The sequence below is a fragment of the Wolffia australiana genome, chromosome 9 (genome assembly GCF_029677425.1).
Source record: "Wolffia australiana isolate 7733 chromosome 9, ASM2967742v1".
NCBI lineage: Eukaryota > Viridiplantae > Streptophyta > Magnoliopsida > Alismatales > Araceae > Wolffia > Wolffia australiana.
The window spans coordinates 15,145,852-15,164,620 of record NC_135843.1 but is presented as its reverse complement, the minus strand read 5'-3'; the positions used below and the strand labels follow the sequence as shown (position 1 = coordinate 15,164,620).

Genomic DNA, 18,769 nt, shown 5'->3' with positions numbered 1-18,769 from the left:
TGGTTGTTCCTGGCTTTTCCACTTTTGACATTAGTATTAGAGAAAACATCTCATGTCCAGTCATGTATACAGATTGTCTTAGTTATGTATTTTATGTTAAATATTTAATAATACCGTAGTTTTGTGATTTTGATTTTTGAACTAATTTGGATAGCAACTTCTTAAGTTAGGGTCACTAGGATGGCTTCTCTGTGCAGTTCATGAACGCCAAGAGGCCACTTGTTTCTTGGTCGTTTCATAAATTCTAATTCTTAACTTCACTGTTGATAATTATAAAGTTAGTTTCATCATCTTCATGTGCCATGAGAATGAACATTTTGTGTTATGGTTGTTCTTGGCTTTTCCACTTTTGACATAAGTATTAGAGAAAACGTCTCATGTCCAGTCATGTATACAGATTGTCTTAGTTATGTATTCTATGTTAAATATTTAGTAATACCGTAGTTTGTGGTTTTGATTTTTGAACTAATTTGGATAGAAACTTCTTAAGTTAGGGTCACTTGGGTTGAATAGGTGTTGATCTGTATGAATATGTTTTCTTGTTGAAATGTCCGTAATTAGGGTCAATGATAGTCCCTTGATGGATATAGACGTGTTTTTTTATTTCACAAGGAATCAGAGGAGCAAATAGTAGTTGTAACTTTCATTAAAAAAAAGGTAGTTGTAACTGTATGGGATAAAAACATTGAATAGAGGCATGAATGAAAGATCTAGAGCAGAAGAGGAGAGACGAGAGGCCTTGAAATGGTGGGCAAGTATGTTCCCCGGGTCAGGCTTGAAAAGACGTTGTAGGTCAGGGAATATGGCGTCAGAGCCAATCAATGCTTGGAATATGGCAAATCCAGTGGAAGAATAAATTGAAGTATTGGTGAACAAGGTTGATGCAATTCAAAACCAAGTTATTAATGTATTGGAGCACCTGATGAAGGAAATGGCAAATCTCAATGCCAACATTTACCTAAAAGAGGAGTAAAGTTTGATATTGCATTCAGCGGGGAGATCTACCTGCCTTTAATTGTTATCAACCAGAAGCTTGGCTGAAATGCGTGGAGAAGTTCTTCCGTGTTCATCCCATGGTTGATCATGATAAGCTGCAGTTAGTTGCATACTAAGGAAAATTTTTTTATGGTTACTTGGATGGACTTCAAGGCACACTTTATAGGAAGGTAAGGTTTGCCTGTTCAGGTTTTACTCCAGCAGCTCTTTGAGATTCAACAAAATACTTCAGTACATGATTCGTACTGAATTTGAGGCCATCGTCACTCAACTGCCACTAGTAGAACCTGAAAATGAAGAAAGTGCTTACTTCAGGGGCCTTCGTCCCGAAATCAGAACCGATTTGGGAAACTATGGTCAATTCGCTCCTAGCAGAGTCTGATTTAGCATTCTGTACAGAGCCTGGAGGTCCTTGTCGCCTTACACTGAACTGCCCCCAATATGGCAGCTTAACAAAATGTTTCTTCATCTATAGTGTCCAGTCCAACTCTGAATGTCTACTACCAATTCAGGCCAAATTCAATACTAGGGCGTTAACCATTCAACAAATGCATCTTTGTCATCCCTATGTGAGAATCAACATGCAAATAAATTTGAGAGTCACTGATTTGGAGGACCAATAACAGGACAAAGGGTTATGTTTTTTCTGTAATGGGAGACAGATACAAGAAGAATTTAAATCTCATTCTGATTAGAGAAGGAAATGGGACACCAGTGCCAGTAGAGAATGATGACAAGGATCTGATGCAGACTGATGATGGTCCCTTTGCAGAAGGGTCTTTGTTTCTGTCTAGAGTAAACCTCAGTTTAGGTCAGAGAACTACATTTTCAACATCTCCAAAATTCTGGGGTTGTATCAATGGTTGTCACACGGTCAAATCAAGAGCTAGAAACAACACTCGAATAGAATACGTCCTGGCCTCAAAGGTTGGGCAGGAACATTGAGCAGCCTTTGCTTGTGCTGTGGAAGTCTCTTGCAGCTGCTTTAGATTGCTTGGAGTTTAAGGAGAGAAGGTAGGTACTTAGCCCCATGCATGAATTGGGTCATTGCATTATATCGGAATGGTTTACATTGTAGTCGTAGCCATTACATTAGGAAGACATGAGGTGATACTGGGGTAATGAGACAAGGCCCATGTGCACGAGTAATTGCGCTCATGCACCTTGAGGCGCGCGGGGCATGGCGGGATGTCTTCAGCCAAGTCATGGTCCTCGGCGCACCCGCCAGTCCGTCCCAGCCTTAATGCTCCACGCGCCACCAGCACCTACGCTGACACTATTGCGCGCAGTCCACATTGGCACTGCCATGCTCGGGGCCCCAAGCCTTGGCGCCGCAGTACTACCCGCCAAGCGCCACGCGCCCGAAATCGTCTTGGGCGCGATGTCTCCCGCTCCACGGCCTGCACACACAGTGCACGCGGTGAGCATGCGCAGCACCCGCGTCGCTGCCACCCAGCACGTGGGTCCCGCACGTGGTGCTTGGCACCCGCGTGCATGCACACTCGGCAGCTTGCACGCACAGCAAGCACGCGGCCTGCCCTGATCTGCCGTGCTTGCACACCAACGAGCACAAGTACCTAACAGGCATTGGCTTAAAGATGAGGGACGGGTGTTACCACTCATAATGCATGCGGTGTTCATGCTCAAGGACTCGATTCCCTATGTTGAGTCCAAGTACACAGACATGTCCTCACAATAAGCACACAGGCCTCTGCGCATGAATGCTGCCTACTTTGAAGCCTCACAATGGTATATAGGTTATACTAATTATTAATGGAGGAGCTTCATATAACTTCATAAATTCAGTGATCCTGCCTTTGTTATCAATTCCCATTCTACATGCTGGGAGGTAGCTTCTTTAAATCCTCACATGGTATCTGTTCAAAGTACCATTGCATATACAGAACTTGGAACTTATGCACGATTTTCTACTGTTGGCACTGGGTCAATTTGATGTAGTCTGGGAGTACAATGGCTAAAAATATTAGACTGGTTCTACTCCAACTGTGACTTACAGACTTTCAAAATTCTTTTGCCAGACCCCCTCTACATCTTACAGACTGATGTGAAATTTAAACCCCAAGTTGCATCTACACAATAAGCCCAATAAATATTGAGGTAGTGACAATTCTGGGAGCTACATGTGGTAGGCAATACTTCAAAATCGACAGTATATACCCTGAAACTATCTTCAATTTTAGACAGATTTCAAGACAAGTATCCCTTGGTTTTCAATCCCAGAAAGAGTTTTTTTTAAAAAAAATCGATCCCAGTAAGATGTTGCTGCCTAAAACAGAAGTCGACAATATAATTCAATTAGTACCCAGATCTAAACCCACCATTACGAGACCCTACTGCTACCCTTATTTGCATAAAAATGAAATAGAAGCCATTGCGCAAGATCTGCTGTTATGCCTATCCAACAGTTCTTTTCTCCAGTCAAGCAATAATCAAGAAAAAAGATGAGGTGGGAATGGATGGCTCCTCAAGACATACAAAATAATTGCACAAAGTTCTATTGGCATGGTATGAAGAAGAAAATAAACTCTTACTTATCTGAATGTCATATCTGCCAAACCTTCAAGTCATCTCTGTTAAATCTGGCTGGACTCGATAACCTTTTCCATACAAGGTATGAGAGGACATGCCCATGGATTTTGCGGAAGGGTTATCTCTCTCCAATGGATTCATGCCCATTCTAGTGTTGATAGATTAACTACGCAAGTTTGCCAATTTCATGGAAAACAAACACTTTTGTTCACTGCAAGATATTGCTGAAGTATTCCTAAAGGAAATTGGGAGACTACTTGACATTCCCAGGTGTATCAAATCAAACAGGGGTAGTGTTTTTGTAATTGTTTCTTGGAAGGGATGTCAATACTCAAAGCTAGCGCTTGATTTGAGGCAGCGCTCTCGACAACTTTGGCTGAATGAAGGGGATGCCAATACTCGGTTGTTTCATTTGGTAGGAAACAGAAGACGGCGCTCAATCCAAATACTTCGTTTGCAAGTAAGGGATCGAGAAAATGTCGGGATACAAGTTGTTGGACGAGCACTGGCAAATCACTTCAGAGCGGTAAATAACGAGGGGCTCTGAACCAGTGGAGATGGAGTGGAAGAAGCGCATCCAAAGTGACTGAGACACCCAACGCCTCTCCCAATCTGTCTCGTAGCCATACCTGTCTCTCAGGACATTGCGGACCAGACCCTCCGCTGCAGTCGTAATCCTTTCTATCCATTTGGTCAATCCTTTCTATCCATTTTGTCGACAGTGTCAAATTCATGGATTCCAGTTGAAGGATCCCCAGCCCTCTTTGCTTCACAGGTATGTATATTACGTCCCACGCTACTAGAAGCAACCCCATGCGCTCATCCTCTCCATATCAAATGGGATCAAAGAACTCGTGGATGCGGGGTATGGCTTGGCGCAGACCGCTCCAGAAGGGGGAACTCCCCCCTGACTGTCTCGGAGCCATACCTGTCCAAGACTCCGAGGCAGATTGGGAGAAGCGCATCCAATAGACCCATTTGTCCAAGTGTGTATGAAAGATCAAGCTGATAAACACAGGAGAGTGATTGGATTAGGTATCGTATCAGAGAGACGTTCACTTTTCAGTAGGGAATTCTGTATTTTTGAAGATCAGGCCTTATAACATGAAGTCCTTGGCAAAAAGACCCTCAGAAAAAACTCAGCAATGTTATCTGGCCCTACGTTATTCTCCAAAAAATTGGTCCTGCTAATTATAAACTTGATTTACGGTCATGCACAAAAATCCATCCTGTGGTTCAGATATCCAAGCTCAGGAATGCTTTGGGCAACAATCAAGCAGCTCCAAATATTCCAACCTATCTGATGATTTTGAATGGCAGGTATATCCTTAATGTGTATCATCATAAAGCTACAATGGTGACTGCCTCCAACTACTAGTTAAGTGGAAGATTTTGCCCAACTGTGAAGCAACTTGGGAAGATCATGATGTAATTTAGAAGCAATTCCCAATCTTTCCAATTGGAGAAAAATTGGGGACCAACTGGTCTTTGGACTAGGAAGTAATTATAAGGTCCCAGAAAGGAATTATCATGAGAATAAAAAGAAGTGACCTGAAGCCATATGTTGTCTTCCAATAAGGCTGGGGGAAGAATCTTGCTGTAAATAAAGACAGAGGAGCTGTGAGGGGAATTAATTTTCCACAATAATTATAGTTGGCAGAAGTTGGAGATTATCCACCATCGTCAGGAGGGAGCTCCAATTTAGTTTGCCTTCAACTACGTCGGGAAGAGGCCGATCTGGCTCTCCCCTTTCACTCTCATGGAGATCCCAATCTCTGAGGCATCTTCGTTTTGGCGTCCTTCTTGAGAGGACTTCTATTCTTGGAAACTGCTCACAGATTTCCCAGAATAGAATATTTGGAAACCCCCTAGCAGTCCTTACCAGTGAAGGTCAGGCTCATAACACAGTAATGATATTCAAGTCTTGTGTAAACTAGAGAGAGTATTACATAGCACATTAAATATTTCTATGCAACAATGATAATGTTTACCTTAGTCATATTCCTAGCTCGAGTATCCAAATTTGATGGATCAGTTGAAAGGGCTCAATTTTTGGATGCCGTAAAATACACATTATTTTTTGTGTAGCTAACAGAAATAGGTACATGATCCAAGCGAAAAGTGGATCACAAGTACTCAACCGAAATGTCTAAGGAAATTCACATACCAATTTGAGTAATCGTATTTTCAAATCACCACTCTCACCAAAACTGTTTTTTTATTTACTAGAACTTTTTCAGTCAGTGAAGTTGTTAAAACACTGTAGATCTAACAAGTATAGCGCAGCAATTTCTCAAGAGGTAGCGCAGATAACGTTGAATTTCCAATAACCAACAAGATTATCAAAATATTCTTGAGTTCCGTGGGAACAATACACAAGAGAACTTGGGAGGTATGACGAGCTCGAGAAGAACAGTAGAAGAGAGAGTGATTTGGCCTGATCTGGAAGAGGCCTTGATAACGAACTGTAGAAGATTCGCCGACCGGATCAGACGACGACCACCCTCCTGGAGGATCTCCTGGCAGCAGTTTCTTGTATTCTGATCTCACATCCCCAACTTCTTCCCCTTCCTCCTTATTTATATTCTCGAAGCTTCATTCGTCAATTTGTGTCTTCCCGCCTTATTTCAAACCCTCGCACGTGTGGTTTAGTCCGCACGTGTCGCGTCTTGGGCTTTACTTTTCTTAGATTGGTAAGTCTTCAGTAGACGCTTATCAGAAGTTGACATATCAAACCTCACCATCTGCGGGATACAACATAAAAGGACAAAGATGTATTTTCTTATATTTTGTTATGGCTTCATTTTATTTCATTTGCTGTGAACTAATAGCCAGTGGTCCCTATGTTTTGATGCAAATGTGAATACTGTTAAATCACTCTACAGTAAAACCTTTGTCCCTTCAAGTAGATTTCAATACATCACCTTCTCCTGACGGAAATTAAATTTATTAGAATTAATGGGTGGTGTTGAGGTCGAGATTCTTTTTTGCACAACCCAGTTTCCTCAAATCGCTTATGGATCTCAAAACCCAATTTCCCCAATTTCCACAATCAGGAGCTATTTTTTGTTCTAGTGACTGTACTAAATTTCAAAATTAATTGTTTTAATTTCGTTTCTGATTATAATAAATTCGAAGCTGGTCTTGCTTGGTGATGAAGGCGTTTGATTGTGTTCCTTTCAATGTCAGTTTGAAGGTGCCTACAATCTGCTTGCAGAGTTGAAAGGAACTGGTATGGAAATAGATACTAGCCTCTACAATGCTGTCATGATTGGATGCTTTAAAGAGGTAATAATCTTTGTCAGGTATCTGCTTATTTTAGTTTTACCCTTAATTGCTTTTTGGTTTTCTTTTTTCTCTCAGGCCTGTTTCCTATTCAGCTTTTCCTAGGAAAAGATATGTTGTCAGTATAGCTGGAGTGTTCCTTTTCATATTGTTGGGAAGAGAAGAAGAAGGTAATGACATAACATGAACAGAGTACATGTAAGGGTATATGTACCCTAAGAGGGAGAGAGGATAATAGGGCTAATGGGCTTATAGAATAGGGCCCATTAGCCCATGAGGGATAGTCTATCACTAATACCCCCCCGCAAGCGAAGTATGGATATCTTCCATACCGAGCTTGGAGACGGCACGTTGAAGAAGAGGACGGGAGAGTCCCTTGGTAAGGACGTCCGCTGCCTGGTCGGCGGATGCAACAAAGTCCAGGTCAAAGATCCCTTCGTCAACTCGCTCCTTGAAGAAGTAGCGGTTGCGCTCCATGTGCTTGATGCGGCCCTGTTGTCCAGGGTTCTTGGCCAACGCGATCGTCGACTTGTTGTCGCAGAAGAAGTGAATCGGGCCAGCATACTCCACGCGAAGATCGTGAAGGATGCCGTAGATCCACTGGCCCTCAGAGGCCCCATCGGCGAGTGCGCGGTACTCGGCTTCGGCGCTAGAGCGGGAGATTTTGTCCTGCTTGCTACTTTTCCAGCTGACGAGACTGTCAAAAACAAACGTGCAGTAGCCCGTGGTAGACCGATGATCCACAACGGAGCCGGCAAAGTCAGCATCAGTGTAGACTTTCACTGTCCGGTCAGTGCTGCGAGGGAAGAGCAGGCCCTTTCCGGGGCAGCCCTTCAGGTACGCAAGGACCCGGTGGGCGGCCTGATGGTGAATCTCCCGTGGGGAGTGCATAAACTGACTGAGCAGGTTGACGGCGAAGGCGATGTCGGGCCGAGTGTGCGTCAAGTAGAGGAGCTTCCCCACCAGCTGCTGATACCGGTGGGAATTCGTCAGCGGCGAATCCTCCCCTTTGCCCAACTTCACGTTGGGATCAATGGGAGTGCTCACCGGCGCACAATCGGTCATCCCTGTCAGTGCCAGTAAGTCGACGGCGTATTTCTACTGCGAGACGAAGATCCCACGGGGGGAGTAGGCTACCTCAAGGCCAAGGAAGTAGCGAAGAAGGCCGAGGGCCTTGCTCTCAAACTCCTTAGCCAAGGCAATGCTGAGGCGGACAGCTTCAGCAGCATCAGATCCCGTGATAAGGATGTCGTCGACGTACACGACAAGGATGGAGACACCGGTCGGGCGGTGACGGAAGAAGAGAGAGGCATCTCCATTGCTCTGAGTGTACCCTTCAGTCTTCAGAACAGAGGAGAACCTCCCAAACCACATGCGCGGGGACTGCTTGAGTCCATAGAGGGACTTCCGCAGTCGGCACACGTGACCGAGGGGGCCGAGTGAGTAGCCCGGGGGTTGCTGCATGTACACCTCCTCCGTCAAGTCGCCGTGCAAGAAGGCGTTCTTGACGTCGAACTGGCGAATGGCCCAGTGGAAGTGCGCTGCAAGGGCCAGAAGAAGCCGGACAGTCTCCATCTTCGCCACGGGAGAGAACGTCTCGAAGTAGTCCACGCCATAGGACTGAGTGAACCCCCGAGCCACAAGCCGAGACTTGAGGCGTTCGAGAGTACCGTCCGCATGATGCTTCTTGGCATGAATCCACTTGCAGTCCACTACCCTCTTGCCCGGAGGTAGTGGAACGACGTCCCACGTGTGGTTCTTGAGGAGAGACTGCATCTCCTCGTCCATCGCCGCTTTCCAATGGGGAGAAGCGATAGCATCGGCTAAGCGTCGAGGAACGAGATCCGACTCGATGCGGGTGAGGAACAACCGGTAGGGAGGACTCAGCCAGTCAAAGGAGAGGTAATGAGAGAGAGGGTAGAGGGGGGCCTTAGTGCACTGATGGACCCCTTTCCGTAGAGCAATAGGCCACCCCAACTGATCGTCACCATCGACAGGAGGAGCGGAAGCAATGGGGGACTCCCCGGGAGGAGCAGTGGACGACACACCGGGAGTCGGAGGAGACTCACCGGAGGGCGAGGGTAGACCGGGAGAGGGGGGTGACGAGGGTTGGTCACCGAGAGAGGAGGAGGGTGACGCACCGGGGGTTGACAAGGATGGGGGGCCGGAAGGAGGAACGGAGACCAATGGGAGAGGGAGAGCTGCCGAAGGGGGAAGGGCAGGTAACGAAGAAGAGGTAGAGGACACGTCCAAGGACCCGGAAGTGAGGAAGTGAGGAAGAGGAATCAAGGGGAGAAAGATCCGGAAGTGAAGAGGGTGGAGTGGGAGTGGTGGACTCCACGATCAGACTTGGCCCCAAGGGGGGGGCCGAGGGAGCCTCATCCAGCGGAAGGCTTGATGAGGTAGAGTAGTCCCCAAAATAGGGTTCATGCTCGGCAAAGGTGACGTTTGCCGAGATGAAGAACCGCCGAGAAGGCGGATGATAGCACCGGTACCCTTTTTGGAGGGAAGAGTAACCCACAAACACACACCGGAGTGCGCGTGCATCAAACTTCGTGCGTGTGGGAGAAGTATCATGGACGTAGGTGGTGCAGCCGAAGATGCGAGGCAAGAGTCCCGTCCGCAAATAAGCATTCGGGAATGCCACAGTCATCCGGTCCAAGGGGCTGGAGAACTCCAGGAGTGGGGTGGGGATACGGTTAACGAGGTGAGTACTCGTCAAAACCGCCTCTCCCCAATAACGCCCCAGCGCCTTGGAGTCCAACAGCAATGTCTGCGCCGTCGAGGTAACATAGGCGATGCGACGTTCAGCCATGCCATTCAGCTCGGGCGTGGCCACACAAGAGGACTCGTGGAGGATGCCCCGGTCGGCAAAGAAGGAGGCGAGGTCGGCGTTGAAGAAGTCCCGGGCATTGTCGGAACGAAAACGCTGGATGCCTCGACCAAACTGTGTCTGTACCATGGCGCAAAAGTGTCGAACATTCTGCGCAACCTCCGACTTCGCAGTCAGGAGGTAGACCCACGTATAGCGGGTAGCTTCGTCCACAAAGAGTAGAAAGTAGCGGCGCCCTTTCAGACTGATCTGCGGGGCCGGCCCCCAAACATCACTGTGGACTCGGAACAGCGGGGTCGATGTGTGAGACGAGGATGAAGCAAAGGAGGATCTGCGATGCTTGGCTAACTGACAAGGTTCACTAAACATAGTCTTAAGGTGCACGCCCGAACACAACGAGGGAAAAAGACGCTGTAAAGTGGAGAAAGGTGGGTGTCCAAGTCGCTGATGCTCCATCAGAAGGCGTCCCCGACGCTGCTCAGCCACCGAGAGAAGAGTCCGGTGCACCATGAAGCACTGGGAGCGGCCTCCATCGTCCAGCATCAGCAGTCCGTTCTCCCGCCTAATCGGTGTAGTCCGGCCCACCTTGTCAGACAGAAATATGCCGTCAGGTTGTAGGTGGAAGGAGCAGGAGATAGCATCAACTAAGCGCTGCAGAGACATAAGCACGGCCCGCAGGTCAGGGACATGGAGAACGTTGTGGACCACACCAAGGCCGTCCACATAGACTGCCCCGATTCCGGCCACACGGAGACGTCCACCCCCGGCCGTGAGGACAGTGCGGCCACCACGATGCCGCTCATATGATACAAACCGGGCATTGCTAGGGGTCATGTGTTCGGTAGCCCCCGAGTCAAGGACCCAAGTCGTATCGGAGACGACAGGTGAGTGGAAGGCCGTATGACCACAGTACCACGCATCTGAAGATGAAGGAGTGGAAGACGCACCGAAGCCACCGAAGTAGGCCGTGGACGGATTCTGCAGGGCAGCCATCTGGTCACGGAGGCGGGCCAAATCTGCCTGTAGCGGGTCCATGGTCACTGGGGAGGGGTTGGCGGAGGAGGAATCAGAATGGGCCACCATGGCCTTGCCTGAAGCGGCCTCTTTCTTCTTTCGCCAGTCATTCAGGCGCTTCTTGCACTTGTTCTTCCCGTGGCCCAGTTTGCTGCAATACGAGCAAATCGTCGTCCCAGCTGGAGGAGCGGCGGAGGTGGGCGTAGGGAGGATCGACTGTGCCTTGCCTCCTGAAGGGAGGGCAGAAAGTAGTGCGGTCGACTCACCCAGGGGGCCGGAGGAGGGAGTCCCATGGAGGAGGAAGTGGCTTTCCTCTTCTTGAAGCTCCTTCACCAACTCCTCGAGGGCAGGAGGACCTTCCTTGCGGTGCAAGGCACGACGACGTACGTCATCATACTCGCGGTTCAGGCCGCTGAGGAAGCCCATGATCCGCAGAAGAAGCACATTCTGGAACGTCTTGGACGTCGGATCGTCGGGCGGTAGGTAGTAATCCACTTCATCCCACATCTTCTTGTGGGCAAGTGCATATTCAGAGATCGTCAACGACCCCTGACGGAGATTGCTGGCCTGACTTGCAATGGAATAAAGACGCCACCAGTCGCTTTCCCGGCCACAGAAGGAGCGCACCTGATCCCAGAAGCCTTTCACCGTTTTCTGATGCGGAAGATAGTAGCGGAAATCTGGAGCCAAGGTGTACGCATACATCCAGCCGAGGATGAACTGGTCCTCAACGTCCCACGCTGCATAATGTGGGTGGTCGACGGTAAGGGGGTCTTCAGTGCAATGCTTGAAGAGCTGGCGTGCCTTCAAGGTGGTCTCGACGAAGCGCATCCACGGGAGTAGATTCGGGCCCCGTAAGAGTGTCGTCTCCGGGACCGACGGAAGCGGATGAGCCACCTTGTAGGACAGTGGCTTCTCCAGGAAGTCGGTCTCGGTGAACGGCATGGTGCTGCTACAGCAGTGCTGCGGCTGTGGCTGCTGTGCGTGCGCGGCGGCTGCGGGCTGCGGCTGCTGTGCGTGCGCGGCGGCTGCGGGCTGCGGCTGCTGTGCGTGCGCGGCGGCTGCGGGCTGCGGCTGTTGTGCGTGCGCGGCGGCTGCGGGCTGCGGCTGTTGTGCGTGCGCGGCGGCTGCGGGCTGCGGCTTCTGTGCGTGCGCGGCGGCTATAGGTGGGCGATGTCAAACCCTAGGGAAGGAGCTCTGGAGCTCTGATACCATGTTGGGGAAGAGAAGAAGAAGGTAATGACATAACATGAACAGAGTACATGTAAGGGTATATGTACCCTAAGAGGGAGAGAGGATAATAGGGCTAATGGGCTTATAGAATAGGGCCCATTAGCCCATGAGGGATAGTCTATCACTAATACATATTAAGGCAAACTGTCTTTTTATATCCTTTTTGTCTACTAGTAAAGTATAGAACTTTCTTATCCGATGCAGATTTTCATAGCCCTCTTTTCAGTCCGCAGGTTCTCCAATATTTTTTTGAACTCTCCAAGCCTTTATGTTGGTAGAAATGCATGTGCGAACTTTCGTCCAGTAGGTTAAAAAGTACCTTTAAAGAAGATAGAGCCAACTTCTTTGATATCATTCAAAATGATATTCTTCTTTGATCATTACTCAAGTTAGATTCTAACAAAGACTTAGGTAGGTGGCTGCAGTTATTGTTCCTTGGATTCTAACAAAGACCTAGGTAGGTGGCTGCAGTTCATGTTTATAAATCTCACCAGGTTAATTTATTTTCCATCTCCAGCATATATCAGCATGATGGCATTTTATCTAGTCGAGGTAAGAAAATCACCTCTCAATGTCGTCGCATTAAGTAACTGATACGATTCCAATAAGAGTATATACAAGGAGGAAGCGCTGAGAAGAAAAAGGAAGGTTCAATGTTGGAAAGAGGCACAGGCCCTGGTGGCACTGACCTGGCAGAATAACCGCCAGTTCTTGGCCAGTAATTTAGAGAGGAAATAATGAGGACTGTGAATAAAGTAGAGGGCAGCACGGAGGGGCATCTTTGGCATCACACTTTCTTGGAGCACAAAGGAGCTTGGAGGGCGGAGCTGCATTCGGCTGGAGATGGAGACAAGGGGGGACATTTCACTTGAAATATTGAGTAGATCAAATCCCATTCTGTTAGTGTCATATTTCAATTATGATACAAGAACATATCATTGGTATCAGAGCCCAATCTTGGCAAGCATGACGCTGAAGGAAGTGGAAACAAGACTTGAGGCAAAAGAGGTAGAGATTGCAGGAAGAATTTGGTGCAGATGTGCAAACTGACAGAATCATTTTATGGGGCAGTGTGGCATTCCAGAGAAGAGAATCAAGCCGCGTTAGAGAAAATGATGTTGAACAATTTGCCATGTTTTGATGTTCTTGGTCAAGGCGAAAGCTCAAAATCAGTGGAAGCCAGAGCAGAGGTCAGAAGTCAGTCAAAGTTGAAGGAGTGCTACCATTTAATGGGGAGATAAGAACCAAAAGGTGACGGTGATAGGTAAGAACAAACTGGAGGCATGGAGATATTTCAGAGTGAATACCATACCAGGTTGAATCAGTGATGCCTTATCCAGAAGGACAAGCCTTACAATGGTTTTGTGGACCATGTATCGCTACACCTTTGCAGTCTGGAATCATTTCAAATTGCAAGTCGGTGGGAGATTCAGTGATGCATTATCACACAACCTAATGGATCAATCTTAGATACCAAACAGATGGGATCCGTGAAAGAGTACCAAGATGAATTTGAAAAGTTTTCCGTTTAATTACTGCCAATTACCTAAGATATCATGATGAGAAAGTTTGCAAAGGGGCTGAAAGTTGATATCAAGGCTAAACTCTCACGAGAAACCTTCACCAGACTTCAGAAGTTGATGGATGTCACACTCATGGCAGAAAAATACTTCAGGCCATTTATCAAACCTGTCATGATCAAATTGTAAAGAGCGAAAAAATGCCAGATGGAGGCATCAAAGCATACTTCATCAGGCCATTGGAGACCCTCCGTGGGTCAGGATAACTCACTGCTGCCAGGGAAGTATCAAAAGCTAGAGTCACCCACCAATGGCATAAAGGAAGGAGGTGAGACCAAGACCAATCAAAGCAATTAGAACTTGATGCAATTCAGAAAAAAACATATTACACACACACCTATGATGAATTCTGATATGCTCCCAGGAGAATATCGATGCAGAAATAGACCAACACAAGTTGTGATTCAACATACCCAAGAAAATATTAGAGGTTTCCAAGAATAGCAGTGCTGTTTAAAAAAGAGTCACAGAAGTGGACAAACCAAAGACAATGTGCAGGAAGAATGGGGATAGAGAGGGGAAACGATGGAAGGATGAACTAGACTCGATAGATGGGACGAATCGCTTTCGTCTTCCTTTGAAAGGGAGGATCTCTGGCTCAGCCAGTCTGCCCCAACTGTTTTTCCAGCTGTTCTGAGTCATCCCTCATTTTCCTCACTATTAGGCAGGATTGTGCCGCATATTCTTCTTCTCGTGTGTCGTCTGACGTGGCATGTGTGACATTACGACTTCTCTTCTTCTTCCTTTTCTCCAGGAAAGTACGAGGGAGACTTGTATCAAATTCAATCAAAGAAGAGAGGAAGGGTTATGTTACCATTGTAACGACAAACTCGGTCCAGGTCACAGATGCAAGATGACTCTTCAGATATTGATAGTCGGTGAAGAAGAAAGAAAGAAGGCGGAACCAGCGGTAACTGAAATCCTGGAAACAGAAGAAGAAGAAGAGATCTTTTCAAAAGGACAACTATTATCTGCACTTGTCTCCCTCTAATTGATGCTAGGATGGACAAACCCAAGATCTATCAAGCTCACAGGAGAGCTGTAGGGGAAGGAAATTACAGCTATAGCGCAGGGATGCGGATGGGACGATTTTTTCTTCCCAGGATGAAAAAATCGTCCACTCCAAGGGAATGTACGAAAATCCGGACAAAAATTCATCCTGGGGACGACCGGATGGGACGGTTTTCGTCCCATGGGCCAAAAAAACTGATCATCCGGAGGTCTCGGACGATGAACAGTCGGAGAAGGATGAAAAACTGTTGGATTCACATCCGATGGTTGAGATCTAGTCATGTGGCCCCGTTGTGACATTTTGCATTAAAGTCCCTGTTTTTTTACGTGAGCGCAAACTGACGCTGCTCAAAAGTAATTGTACACATGTCCCTCCACATTCTCTCTCCGTATTTCCCTTAAAAACTTAGAAAAATCCATATTAATTGAATGAGACCTTGGAACTATTTTTATTGGATATTTACGCCTGCAACACGCGACCAAGAACTGTTCACAGGACATATATGCAACAAAAATTGAAAAATAGTCCCTCCGATTTTCAAAATTACTTTAAACTCTTATTTTTATCATAGTTGTATCCTTTTGCGAATTAAATATTCAAATCTTCGTCAATTAAATTCTGAAAAAATTCAATAGATTTCTAGAAAAATGTTCAAAACTCATTAATCAATCCCCACATTAATTAACAGTAAAATTCATTTGTAGACATGCCATTATCATTTTAGTATAGTAATTTGAAGCTCAAATGGATTTGCGTAAAATAAATAATGTATTAAAAATATAACATACCTTTAATATGTTAAAAATTTTAACATACCTTTAATATATGAAAAATATAAAATGGGTTTTTTTCGTCCGGGACGAGGGACGGGATGGTTTTTTCCCTGGACGGGACGGAAATTCATCCCGGGATGAATAGACAGGACAGTTTTTGTATCGTCAGACAAAAAAATCGTCCCGTCCACGTCCCTGCTCTGAACCAGACTTTGGACGGGACGAAATTCGTCCCGTCCACCATCCACGTCCGGGATGATCCGGAACTATAATGACAGCCTTAATTGACAGTGGTGATCCACGCAACTTGTGCATGGGATTTGTGGATGAATTTCTTTCTCGAAGTGACCCATCCATATTGTTTGAAGTTACATTGAGCAATGGGGAGGCCAACAAGGGTCAAGGACTATGCGTGGGGATCAAATATTCTCTTCAAGGCATCAAAATTATATGTGATTTCTTACCCTTTAAATGGCTAAGCATTGACATGATACAAGGGATGGCAGGGTTATATTCATTAGGCTGGGATGGACTCATATCCATTGGGAGAGGCACATACTGAAGTTCATGGTGGCCTTGGCGCGGACAAAATGCTGGCAAAGAAGATTCAGGTGGACATCTCACTCGCAGAGTGGAATGGAGCAGAGCCATAGAAGGTGAGGGTGGGGTGCGCTGTTGTAAATGGCTTCAAAAAGAGTCATTTTGATAATCTAGTGGTACAAGGTGTTATAACTTAACTCGACCCAATTCAACCTCATACTCCAGCATCTTGGTTGATCTTCTGCAAAACAGTGAAGGTAAGCCTCCAGGCTACGGTTGACAACCTCAGTTACTCGTCCATCTCTAGGTAGTATGTCGAGCTGTGGTGGAGTTGGGTACATTGCAGAGGATGCAACTGCTGCCAAAATCCGCTCATGAAGATGCTGTTGGAATGATAAATGATGGTGCACAGGGTCCCATCCATCTTAATGACCTCCCAGATGAATTTGTCAGCCACCTCCTTGGCTGAAAAAGGGTGATGAAGGCCAATGAAGTGTGCGTATTTACTGAGCCCGACAACCACGACGAAGATTGCGTTGAGGCCATTGGACTTGGGAAGACCTTCAGTGAAGTCCATGGAAAGCTCCTCCCATATGCACAAGGACGCAGGAAGAGGCTGTAAGAGGCCGAGGGGGGGGGAAGGTGTGACGTCTTGTTTTGTTGCCAGACGTGCCACCCATTGACAGTTTTTGATATCATGTTTCATACCTTGCCAAAAGAACTGCTGGAGAATGCATTTGTAGTTCTTGAGGAAACCGTCATGGCCGTCCACCGCCATGGTGATCTAACACGGAGAATGCCGGAATCGGTCGGCTTGTGTTACAACGCAGTGAGACAGCGAGATAATATGTAACTAGCAAGATGAATGCATAGTAGGATCAAATTTATTGAGAAATGTGCAACAACTGCTGACTAAGATGACGATCAATTAAATGGATCGGGAGTGGACTAGTCCACGTAGGACTCCCAATGACCTATTCTGACCAACTAGACGTACTAAGTGGTGAGTGACACAAGATGTCCAGTGGCATCCACGACCTCCGTTGCTAGTGAACTTAGTCGCTACCTCAAGAAATCCCTACCTCTCGACAAGTAGGTGGCTAATCCTATCAATCGTCAATAAAACCGGCAGCGGAGCAAGCAGTAGAAGACAGCACTGGGGTAAGTAATAATACTGCTAAAAATTAGGGAAATAGTAGAACCTGGCGGGGTTACTGACCCAAAGTGTTCTTGGCGGCGAGGCGGAGAGGCGATTGCCGGAAAGGGAGCTAGGACAATGATGAGCAGGAGATTGGCGTGCTTCTTGCAGGCCGTGATTTCTTGGAGGGGACATTTTCTTGAATCTACTCCAAGAAGCTCCACAAAATCTCTAAGAAATTTTAAGAAACTCCAAGAGAGGGCGTTTTCTTGAATCTGCTCCAATAAGCTCCAAGAAAACTCCAAGAAAGCTCCAAGTGAGGGCCTTTTCTTGAATCTTATCCAAGAAGCTCCAACAAAACTCCAAAATAGGGCCTTTTCTTGAATCTTATCCAAGAAGCTCCAACAAAACTCCAAAATAGGGCCTTTTCTTGAATCTTATCCAAGAAGCTCCAACAAAACTCCAAAATAGGGCCTTTTCTTGAATCTGCTCCAAGAAGCTCCAGCCAAACTCCAAGAGAGGGCCTTTTCCTGAATCTGCTCCAAGAATCTCCAAGAAAACTCCAAGAGAGGGCCTTTTCTTGAATCTGCTCCAAGAAGCTCCAGCAAAACTCCAAGAAGCTCCAAGAAAGCTTCAAGAGAGGGCCTGTTATTGATTCTGCTCTGAGAAAGGTTCAAGAACGGCGTTCTTGTAAGGTCGTCCACACAAGAAAAAGATTCTTGGGGAAACAAGGCGGACAACGGCTGACAGGAACTGCAGCGCGGCGCAGGCGTATAGGGATGGAAGCAGAGAGCATGCTTCTTGCAGGCCAGCAATCTGGGCGAGGCGACTTTCTTGAAATTGCTCCAAGAAGACGCGGCAACAACGACGATAAGGGGAGAAGAAGTTGGCGACGAGCGGTTCTTCCATGGGGTGATCTCCACGTGGTGAATCTGGCGACGTACGGACGAAGCTCCCATGATCTCTATCTAGAAACGGTAAAGATAAACTCCAAAAGAGAGAAGGGGGGAGCCCAATCGAGGAAGACTTTCAATTTTCAATTAAACTCTAAGGCTTCCTTGGGCATGCCATCCTTTTATATAGGGGAGGGATGGACGAGGGGAAACCGTCTTATGACGAGGGATTTCTGTTGAACTCCATGCTAGGGCTTGGAGGAAGGAGAAGAATGAATTCCTTAACTAGAATATACATGAGGAGGGGTATATATACCCTAGGAGAGAGAGAGAGGAGAATATGAGTTAGTGATAAGTGAGGGAGCCTAGTGGGTTTATAGAACATGACCCACTAGGAGAGGCCTCTCACTAACAGCCCCCATAGCGAAGGTATGGATGTCATCCATGCCAAGCTTGGAGAGGGTAACAGGGAGAGGATTTGATAATCCATTCGTGAGAACATCGGCCGCCTGGTCGGATGACGGCACAAAAGACAAGTTGAACAAGCCCTCGTCCATCCGCTCCTTGAAGAAGTAGCGGTTGATCTCCATGTGCTTGATGCGACCCGTCTGGCCCGGATTTTTGAGCCAAGGCAATAGCCGATTTGTTGTCACAATAAAGTGGATCGGACGGGTGTACTCGCGAAGTTCGCGGAGCACCCCGTGAATCCACTGAGCCTCGAGGCCCCATCCGCAGTGCCCGGTATTCCGCCTCTGCACTCGAGCGAGACACGATCCTGCTTGCTGCTTTTCCAGCTCACAAGGCCCCGAAGACAAAGATGCAAAGACCGGTGGTAGACCGGTAGTCCATGTCCGAGCCTGCATAGTCAGCGTCTGTATACCTTTACAGTCGGCTCACGAGCTCGGGAAGAGTAAACCCTTCC

At 47.0% G+C, this 18,769-nt stretch overlaps 1 protein-coding gene across 2 annotated transcripts in view; it reads left to right on the top strand.

Annotated features, from left to right (window-relative positions):
• The window catches only part of LOC144708055 (pentatricopeptide repeat-containing protein At4g04790, mitochondrial-like), a 52,396-nt gene that overhangs the window by 22,333 nt on the left and 11,294 nt on the right, over window positions 1-18,769 (top strand). For both annotated transcript variants that reach the window (XR_013582628.1, XM_078581347.1), the window contains exon 9: window positions 6,736-6,834. Coding sequence is in view for 1 of the 2 variants with exons in the window: in XM_078581347.1 (XP_078437473.1) it covers window positions 6,736-6,834 (99 nt within the window). In the remaining variant the exon portion in view is untranslated. The remainder of the gene's footprint in view (window positions 1-6,735; window positions 6,835-18,769) is intronic.